General features: G+C 44.2%; 1 protein-coding gene across 1 annotated transcript; it reads right to left on the bottom strand.

The window, feature by feature from the left end:
• Positions 1 to 2,511: 2,511 nt before the first annotated feature.
• Positions 2,512 to 10,016, bottom strand: LOC146197924 (uncharacterized). Its single transcript, XM_084593202.1, has 5 exons — positions 9,646 to 10,016; positions 7,846 to 7,985; positions 6,140 to 6,228; positions 3,075 to 3,294; positions 2,512 to 2,827 (listed from the first exon to the last, which is right to left on the bottom strand). Exons 2-5 carry the CDS (start codon positions 7,946 to 7,948, stop codon positions 2,745 to 2,747), a joined length of 495 nt encoding a protein of 164 aa, XP_084449328.1. The 5' UTR covers positions 7,949 to 7,985; positions 9,646 to 10,016; the 3' UTR covers positions 2,512 to 2,744.
• Between the last annotated feature and the right edge of the window lie 233 nt (positions 10,017 to 10,249).

The following is a 10,249-nucleotide window of genomic DNA, read 5'->3' as shown; positions in this document are numbered from 1 at the left end:
CTTCTTGTACGCGCATCAGAAGTCTCTTGAGTTCCACTTCACTTTCTGCCATTAAAGTGGTATCATCCGCATATCTAAGGTTGTTGACACGTTTTCCAGCAATCTTCACTCCAGCTGAAGACTCGTCCAGACCGGCCTTCCTCATGATGCACTCTGCATGGTTAAATAGGCAGGGCGACAGTATGCAGCCTTGCCTCACCCCTTTCTCAATCGGAAACCAATCAGTAAGACCATGCCCAGTTCTGACTGTGGCCTCTTGCCCTTCATAAAGGTTCCTGAGGAGACAGATGAGGTGAATTGGAACTCCCATCTCTTGGAGAGCTTACCGACATTACCGATTGTGAAATCACAGCAGCCTTGTTTGTGAACTGGGACAACAATAGCAGTTTTCAATACCTTCCTTAATAGCGTGATTATATAGTGTTGTGAGTACTGGTGCAAGATAGCAGATGCCTTTCAGGGCTCTCACAGTTATCCCGTCATATCCTTTCGCCTTTCTTGTGGCGAGATTATACAACTGCTGTGACTTCACAATCGGTAATGTCGGTAATGGCCTTCAGTAAGAAAGTCTCATGAACACGTGGGTCATTTATCAAGCCACGTGTTCAATGGCCTTCAGCTTCAGTATGGCCCGGGCAGGACGAGGCCAGAGGAAACTCTGGTGGAAACTGTGGTCCCAGTTCACAAACAAGGCTGCTGTGATTTCACAATCGGTAATGTCGGTAATGGCCTTCAGTAAGAAAGTCTCATGAACACGTGGGTCATTTATCAAGCGCCCCGCCTGGGTGGCGCAGTGGTTACGGCACTCGACTACTGTTCCCAAGGACGCGGGATCGAATCCCGGCCAGTTCTGCTTACCAAAAGTGGCCCACTTGGCACTCTCATCGCAGCGGGAGGCCTCAACCCAGAAGGCCTCCCGTATCACCCATTGAAAGTTTGAGAATAGGTTGAGGACGTTTCGACCCCAATGCCTCTAATCATTCGCTTTACCAGGTGTGACAGCTCTCCCATCGAGCGCCAGCTATCCTGAGGGAAACTTCGGAGGGAACCAGCTACTAGATGGTTCGATTGGTCTTTCGCCCCTATACCCGGATCGGGCGATCGATTTGCACGTCAGAATCGCTTCGGACCTCCACCAGAGTTTCCTCTGGCCTCGTCCTGCCCGGGCCATACTGAAGCTGAAGGCCATTGAACACGTGGCTTGATAAATGACCCACGTGTTCATGAGACTGACGGGATAACTGTGAGAGCCCTGAAAGGCATCTGCTATCTTGCACCAGTACTCACAACACTATATAATCACGCTATTAAGGAAGGTATTGAAAACTGCTAGAGTTGTCCCAGTTCACAAACAAGGTGACAATAATGATCCAGGAAGTTACCGACCAATATCGATTCTCAGTATCATTAATACTGTGTTCGAAAAACTTTTGGCAAAACAAATAAGAGAACACTTGGGGAGAACAAAAATTATATCTCCCTCTCAACATGGATTCAGAAACAGCAGGTCTACATCCATGCTGGTAATGGCATTGTCTCAAGGCTTGTGTTCATCTTTGCATAATAAGGAAATGGCTATAGTTTTATTTCTTGACTTGAAGAAAGCATTTGGCATGGTTAATCGTACAATCTTAATACAAACGCTTGAACACTGTGGTTTCTGGAATTCCACTCTTGATTTCTTCACAGGTTATCTTACCAATAGAAAACAATTTGTTCACCTCAAACACTTAAAATCAGCTCACAAATCTGTTTGTGCTGGAGTTCCACAGGACTAAGTTTTAGGCCCTGTGCTATTTTCCCTTTACGTTAACGACTTCCAACTCTGACGAATTCCAGTGCAGTGATGTACGCTGATGACACTGCAATATTTTTTACAGGTAGCACTCTAACTGAAATTCAGTCGAAAATAAATGGGTTATATTGTAGCATGCGTTGACGACAAAGAAGCGCAGAAGCGTGAGAGGAAGAAGAACTGTGCTAACCTCGAGCCTGAACTCTGACGCTGTTCGTAGAACCTTTGCCACGCCTGGGACAACCTGCGGCGGCGGACTGCAGACTATCTGCCAGGTGACCTTGTCTGGGTTTGGTACCCCATTCGACGACGCGGACTCAGCGAAAAACTCTTGCGCCGTTATTTCGGACCCTACCGCGTTCTTCGACGCGTTAGTGAACTGGACTATGAAGTCGTTCCGCACGAGGAACCAGAGCCCCGACGTCCCAAGCGTTCTGAAGTGGTCCACGTGGTCCGCTTGAAGCCTTTTCATGCCAGATAGCAGCCCATTTTACTCTGTCCCTCTTTCAATCTAGCATCGGGACGATGCTTTTCGCACGGGGGGGCTAATGTCCCTTATAAAAATGGGAACATCCTTTGAGTTCAATGTGAACTCAAAAAAGTCAGAAGGAAGCAACTTCCTCTGAACTGAGAATTGGCTACTGATTTTGAATTCACAGTGAATTAACTTTCTCTGACCATCCTGTGAATTTCCTGTGAATTTCCTTTGAGCTCCCAGACAACAGACCGTTGTCAGTTTGAGTTGAGTTCACAGGCAGTGGCCAATTATTGGTTCAAAGGAAGTTCGAAGGAATGATGACTATGGGATATTTGGTGGATGTTCGAAGGAAGTAGGTTCAGACTGAAACATTTGTTTGTATGAGCTTATATTTATTTGAATAGATGTACTTCCTCTGTTTAGGCCTTGCAATTAGGCCTGCTTTCGAAGACCCTGCGACAAAAAATTGGATCACTGCCCACAATCCCAGTGCAAACTTGCGCAACTGCCGGTGACCACCTTGGCTAGTACTCCATTGAGCAAGCAGGTGTAGGCTGCAAAAAGAAAAAAAAAACATTAGAAGCATGACTGCAATGAACAAGCTTGAGTCCATCCAGCCTTCCTTAGCTTTTGTAAATTAAATATACAGAGCACGGACAGTGTGAGCGCCATGCAGGCACCACAGCATTATGCATTAAGGCAAGCATTATGGCCTTGACCATCACTGAAAAGTCAGCTGTTTGGACAATATTTCAGAATGCTCTTGCATCACATGCACAGGCTATGAGCTCGAGGACTTACAGATAACAGCATCCAATTTTGGGCAGCCCAGTGCCTTTTTTGGAGCTTGTTCCTTGCGGGCATTGCAGACACGGCCATAGAGTGAGCTTTCTTCCAGTTCTTCGGGTGAGAACACAACCCGCACCAAGTTACACGCAGACTTTGTTGCTTGATTGCACGCACTGAGTTTCATGCGGTCAATCAACTGCTGATTTACCATAATATTGCTGCCAATGTGCACCTGCAAGAACAAAAAGCAAATATTAGTACTATGACCAGTATTGTAACATACAACAATATTCCTTGATATGCAATAAGAAAATGAAGGGGCTTTACAAATAACAAAAAACTTAGACCAGCTTAAGAACATTCAAAGAAACCCCAAAATGCATAATTAAGGTCATTTGTTTGCAAGTAAAAATACACATTCAAGAAGCCGTACTTTAACATGTACAACAATGAAGGCATATGAAAACTATTGGATGTTTTTGACACCTTCCCGAGCGGTGTTTTGATCTAATTTTGATCAGGCCAAACATCTTTTAACATTTTTATTAGTGTAACCTGACAATTGTGTAATATGTATTTAATGTAACTAGCCAAAAAGAGGGCACATAATGCCCCGCAAAGGATTGAGCGCTAATAGTGCATTGCTATAGCAGAAGAAAAAACAAGAAACAAGAGATTTTTAACGACCTAATTTATGCTTGCATTTCAACAATAAAAAAAAAAAACAGATTTTAAGTCAGAAAATAAAGGGATTTACTCATCATTAACATTGCAAAGGCCATTAAAAGCCAGTTTAGACAGAGCACAGTGCCCACATTGTCACCTCCTGTTTAAAAATACTAACATCCTTTTCGTACATCAGAAGCTCAACCAATTAAAAAAACTGCCAATGAAGGTTTAGCAAAAGCATGCACTCCCTGCTCTGTATGTGCTACTTTGAGGCAACATTTAGTTTCCAGCTTGCACAGGTAGCTTTCATAATTTAACCCCTCAAGCGCTTTGGACAAGCAGCTCGTCCTTGCAAAGATGCCCTCAAGCCATTTTGGACGAGTGCTTGTCCTTGAGGATAGATCCTCACCCTGAGAGTTTTAGGCTTAGGTCATGCGCCATTTGACAGATGGCACCACTGACCCGTTAACTGCTTTTTGTTCTACCGCTTGAAAGCCTTTTAAGCAGCCTTAATGAGAAAAATGGTGCCTGGTAGAGGCAACGCATGCACTGTTGGCCCGTCATCGCGGGAAAAAAGCTTTTCTTCGTTGCCATCCTCGCCATCCGAAGATGGCTCAGACACCAATTTTGCATTGTTATGGGAAGTGAAGATGACAGTGATGACATGAGTAATTCTTCCGACGAAGATGATGACAGCTCAGACGATACTATTGCGAGTTCTGTGTCAGTGGATGAAAATTGACAACATTCCGATGAAACCCCCTGGGCTTCCATTCTTGGTCGTCCCTTGTAAAACATTTCCAGTTACCTCGCTATATGTTACTCGACTAGATTGCTGCTTATTGGCGGGCAGTTGATTTTTCACGCAATGAGCAATAAACTTCACTGCGCTCATTTGACTTAGTTTCTGGTTCAAATATTTTTGTCTCGGATACCTCCTTTTTTATTACACTACCAATAGAAACCAGCAGTAAAAATAAAAACTAAAGGGACACTTAAGCTCCGCCTTTAAGGGTATGATGCGACCAGTGTAGGCTACCACCCAACATATAAAGCCCTGCTTTAACCAAGCTGTATCAACATGTCTGCGTAGCCTAGGTGTAGCAAGCCTGACTCAGCATTGAAGAGCACTGGAATGTTGATTCGTATTTCACCTTCCCACCTCAAATGAACGACCGGAGTTAGCAGCTCCTCCTAACTTTTGGATATCATGTGGTCTCGTTAAGCCACACAAATCATCGAAGAATGTGTGTTCGGCCATGCCACTTGGCAGCGCCATGCTCTTGATGTTTCACTCACAACACAGACAACAAATTTTCATGTAATGGGGCCTTTAAAGATATCGTAATTTTAAGCAATTTTAGCTAGAAATCTCAAAATAATAGTGCTCAAGGGGTTAAAGTGAAATTGAACTATTGTTGGATCAGCTTAAGAAGCCACAACTCCTTCTCAAAGGAGACCCTCCTGGCAATACCATGGTGGTTAATTGCCTTTGACTTGCCAGAGTGACATTGCAGGTGGCTGTCAGGTGCAAGTGGATTATATGCACATTAGCTTGAATACCATGATGACTGGCCCAAGTCGCTAAAATGACTGATTAGAGGAGCACCAGCTGCGTCATTCGAGTTGTAGTGCAAAAAGATGGCCTTCCGAGATCGATAACCTAAGCAATTGCTGAATATTAAACAAGCTAATGGAAATCTCTTTTCTGATGAAAAGGGCCCAAGGGAAGTATGCTCAACAGGAAGCGTAAACAAAAGTAACCTTGCACTTCCGATCACTACAGCTTTCACAAAAACTCTTCCAAATCAATATACACACGAATGAAGTAACAGTCACTAAAATGAAAGGAAGCAGTTGGGATTTTTTTTCATGGTTGTTTTGATGAATTTAAGAAAATAGCACTGTCTGTCTTTTGTCGTTTCTATCAACTTGACATTCATTTAAAAATATCATTATGCTACTAATTATGCAGTCTGTGAGCACAGCCTCATAAACAGCATCCCAGCCAGGGCAGCCGCTTTTCAGTGGAGCCGAAACGCAAGGTGCCCGTGTGCTCTGTGTTGTCGGTGCACGTTAAAGCACCCCAGGTGGTCGAAATTTCCAGAGCCTTGCACTACAGTATCTCTCATAGCCTGAGTCGCTTTGGACATTAAACCCTAAGAGCCAACTAATCATAAAGAGCATTGCTTCTTGCCTATCTCTGAATTCAGTGACTGCTTACTTCATTCACATGGATAATGAGCTCCTCGTTTCCCTATCCCTGCACACTTCTCAATGGAAGTGCATGACTTGTGGCAGTGCTATCATAAAGCTAGAACCCAGTTCTTGTGTGACCCTTAAAAAAGTTTCATCGAGAAAGGCAGTAATGAGCACAACCATGCAGACACTAGACTAAAGCAACTAACCTGAGCCTCGGTTGGCAGCACAACTGCTTGTGTTGTACACGCAGCATTATTAACGGATTCCGTCAGCCGATTGACCAGCTCAGCAACATCTGAAAAAAAACAAAAAAGGAAAGCTGGAACAAAACATACTATTTCATCACTAGCAGCAGCAGCCCATGTAACATTCACCACAGGAGAAAAGCCTTTTCTTTGCCCTTGACTGCATGACCAACCCTTTTCTGTCACCAAATGCGCCATTCAAAATTTAGCTGCTAGACACTGGCATCACTCACGCACTCAAGGCGCCCTATCAGCGGTACATAATCTAGGGGATGCTGATAGCAATTGATGAAGCCAATGCTGACATCCCACTTCTGATCTCTTTGTTCGCTGTGGAAATGCCTGGATTGAATTAACTGCGGAGGACGTTGTAACTACAGTGCAACTGACGGGTGCTGCTATTGCTTAGAATGAATTCATGGGTGCGAATGATGATGCCGAGATAGCTGTGAGCGCTTTAACAGAAGTTAGTCAGATCACATCCCTGAAACAGTTTGTCGGTAGCAAGGGCCTTGAAGAGGTCAGCATGCAATATACATGTATGGCGGCAGCAATACGCCATACATTTGGACAAAGGCTGACACTCGAGTGTGTAGCTGATACTCGATAGCCCATGCTTCACCTATCTCGTGTCTGTCTTTCGTGTCGACATTTGCTAACATGGTGTAGTGACCGAGTTAAGTTAGGCAGATTGCTGAGCCAGGTGCAGAGCTTGGACAAGCATAAATTTCCTGTTGTGAAAAAAAAAAAAAAACACCACCTAAGTGACCAAAATGGCACAGGAAAATGAAGCGCATGCCATAAGGATTCCAAGGTCCAAGACAGGACGAGGCCACATATGATAATTTCATACAAATTTAGATTTTTTGCTGTCCCTCCTGCGCTCATTCTAGATGCACCTCATCATTTGCAGGAGACTCAGAGGTTAAAATCTGAGGGAATCAAGGGTTCCATTCAGATACGCCGTCCACAGTAATGCGAGAGCACCACAGACCTGCCGCAGCCATCTGGCTACAACTTATACCCCGTGAATGTGTTTGAACCTAATGCAGCTCTCCGGGTTCACTGGAGCGTTGTTGTCACCGACCACTCCAGAACAGAAAGGAACCCAATCCCGCACCCGTTTTTCGGCCTCGGCTTGAGCAGCACAAATCAGCACAGGTGCTCACCTTGAGTGGCATTTGTTTACCATGCATTTTCATGCAGCTATCACATACGACAACAGGCTCAATCTCAGATGCATGCCGATCCCAAGCAATGACATGTGACACGCAAGTCACTGTAACACAAACAAAGCATGCTTGCAGAGCAGGAGTGGCAGCAGTTCATCTGCTACGTGCACTGCAAGCATGGTGGTTGGTGGCGTCATGCAGCAGCGCCACGGTGTAGCTGAGCACTACTGTACACCACCTATAATGTGTCGCAAAGACAACTACAGGAGGAACACCAATCCTAATCCTCAGTGTAGGGGGAACCTTATTGCAGCAACATAATCTTACTGGTGCTTTTACTAGGACGTGCTACAGACCAAGAGGTCTTGTTCATTTAAGAGTTAGCACTTGAATTTGTTATGCTTTATGTAGCATCTGGTGACACAGCAAATAATTTCAGTCTCATGGCAATGGAGATCAGCATTCCAATGGCTTCAGAAAAAAGCGATCACATACCAAGCATCTGACGTGCTTCATCTCTTGCGGCCTTATATTTCTTCATTCTTTTTTTTTGCAGACCCCACTTCATCCTCAAGCTCCAGGACTCTCTTTTTTGCATCTGTTGGCTTAGACATTTTGTCACAGCTGCAGCTTTCCTGCAAAACGACATGTGGCAAGGTCTATTCACTAAATTGTATTTGCACTCAAATGCATCATACAAAAATTATTCAGTATAACGCATTGTGCAGATATCTGGTTCCACACATGAGATTAGCAAAATAGTGACCAAATGAAGACCACTGACAAGAGAAACGTAGCATGGACACTGTTTAGGGTTCAAAGCAACACTTCTTAAGGAGGAACATTAGCCCTTGAGCAAACCTTGGCACATAAAAGGACATGGTAATGTTTAACTGCTAGCTGACACCATCCAGCATCACTACTGCTCAAGTGGGCAGAATGCCCACTTGAGCAGTAGTGGACAAAACAAAGGATGAATTCCAGAAAAACAGTTCGAGCTCCCACGCATGCCGTAAAACATAGCCACTCTGCTTTATGGTAGGTTCATGGTGTTTTATGTCCCAAAGCGACTTCGCTATAAGCTATAGCGATGAGGGATGCCGTAGTGGTGGGCTCACCTGGGGTTTTTTAATGTGCAAATGACATCATACAGTACACAGTCAACTTGCATTTCACCTCCACTGAAATGCGGTCATGAATGCTGGGATTGTACTCATGTACAGTCGTGAGCTTTATGAAAGGGAGCATGCAATCCCGTGGCAGATAGCCTCATCCAGAAGTAGTGGCAAAGTGCAACGGCAGCATTGAAAATGAAGTGGAGAGAGCGGTGCCCTTCCACCTGTTGGCCGTACCCCATGCACTGGGAGCAACTTTTACATCGGCAGCTAAAAATCATTGCAGCATTATGCTGTTGGTAACTGATATCACTGCTTGCTTTGCTATGCTCTGACCTAGCAACATAGCGTAGGCTGGTAACTCAGGCAAAAGCGACAGCCCAGGCCACTGGAGTCTTAGAATGGAGACTCCACACACTGCCTCCCCACCACACACACTTTTTTTTTCCCCCTTTTTTTAATAAAGTTTTCTCTCTCTGCGCGAAATCTGAGGAATGGCTAGTAGCGAAGAAAGGAAGCATGTTTGACGCTTCAATAAAAAGAAACAAACAAATGAATATGAAAGTAAATGAATGCGACAACACGTTAGGCGCTTTTATCTGCTTAAACTTCAGTCGCCTGCAGCTGTGAAAGCGTCCGTTTCGCTGCTACACTACCAATTGTCTCGGAACGAGCACCCTGGGCATCTTTAAAACTTGTTCTAAATCAGCTTCAATAATCAAGGAGCTGCCATTCTCCATGCCGCACCGTTCCGAGACGACAATGCGAGCAGGGTGGTTTTTTTTTTTTTTTTTTTTTTTTTTTTTTTTTTTTTTTATAGAGCCCAAATTGGGAAGCCTACTCCTGTTATCACGAAACACCGAGAATTGCCATTTGCTGTGTAAGCAGGGAGAATCAGGTCCACGTAACGACAGCAGCCGCGTTTATTCTACTTCTTATTTTCGCAATTCAGTTCATTATGCATTTTTGTTTTAATTTCACGCAATTCCCGGAATCAACTGTCTACCTCTTTCACCATGTGCACTACTGTCACCTGCCGGTTAACACAATGCGGTCGTAATGCGGGCATGTAAACGACTTCGCGACACGACTCACCGCGAGTAGCAAAGGAAGGTGTTTCACAGGTAAACATTATTAAGACACGAATACGAAAAGAGACAAGAGACGTTTGACTACTTACCCACTCCGAGAATGAACGTAAGAGAGTACGACCCGTCCTTCCACTGGGCATGTAGTACTCCTTGGTTTGGAATAATCTTCCAGTATTTTGGATTATCCATCAGTTTCGCCTGCAGTTCTTTTGATTGTAGGTTTCTTACAGGGTATATACGTCCCACTTCTGAGCGGTCGCCCATTTAACCAAGACATGATCGGCCATTTGCACTACTCACGCTAAGAAAACACGACGAACACAACGAACGCGAACAATCAACTTCCTACGGTCATGAAACACATAGTGAAGCATGCCGCCGGCTGTTTTCACGAAAACGATAGCGCTAGAGTCTCAAGCGCCATTGCAAACTTTTAAATGCATTTTTGCAAACTTCACAAACTTTCAAAATAAAACTTATAATTTATAAACAACCTTAAACGTTTGTTTTTTTTTTAGTTGTAATATGTGATGCGTAACATAACAGTAACATAACACAAAATAATTTAAGCAAATTATTGCCATAAGCAGCTGCAGCGCCCTTTTTTTTTGCTGCGGAATTCTTGTGGTGCATGTCAATCTTCATTGGTTTTACTCGCCGTGAGAACTTTGGTTTTACTGGCAGTATTCGTAA

This window comes from Amblyomma maculatum, chromosome 2, assembly GCF_055883805.1.
Source record: "Amblyomma maculatum isolate TAMU_Amacu chromosome 2, ASM5588380v1, whole genome shotgun sequence".
In the NCBI taxonomy this organism is placed as follows: domain Eukaryota; kingdom Metazoa; phylum Arthropoda; class Arachnida; order Ixodida; family Ixodidae; genus Amblyomma; species Amblyomma maculatum.
The sequence above is the reverse complement of the archived record's forward strand: the minus strand, read 5'-3'. Positions and strand labels throughout refer to the sequence as shown.

Excerpts from the sequence above, each read along its gene's own strand:
- LOC146197924 (XM_084593202.1), bottom strand. The coding sequence starts at position 7,948 with ATGCAAAAAAGAGAGTCCTGGAGCTTGAGGATGAAGTGGGGTCTGCAA. Across the intron at positions 6,229-7,845 it reads TGAAGCACGTCAGATGCTTG|ATGTTGCTGAGCTGGTCAAT; the intron begins GTATGTGATCGC and ends GTTTTTTTTCAG. Across the intron at positions 2,828-3,074 it reads AAAATTGGATGCTGTTATCT|CCTACACCTGCTTGCTCAAT; the intron begins GTAAGTCCTCGA and ends TTCTTTTTGCAG.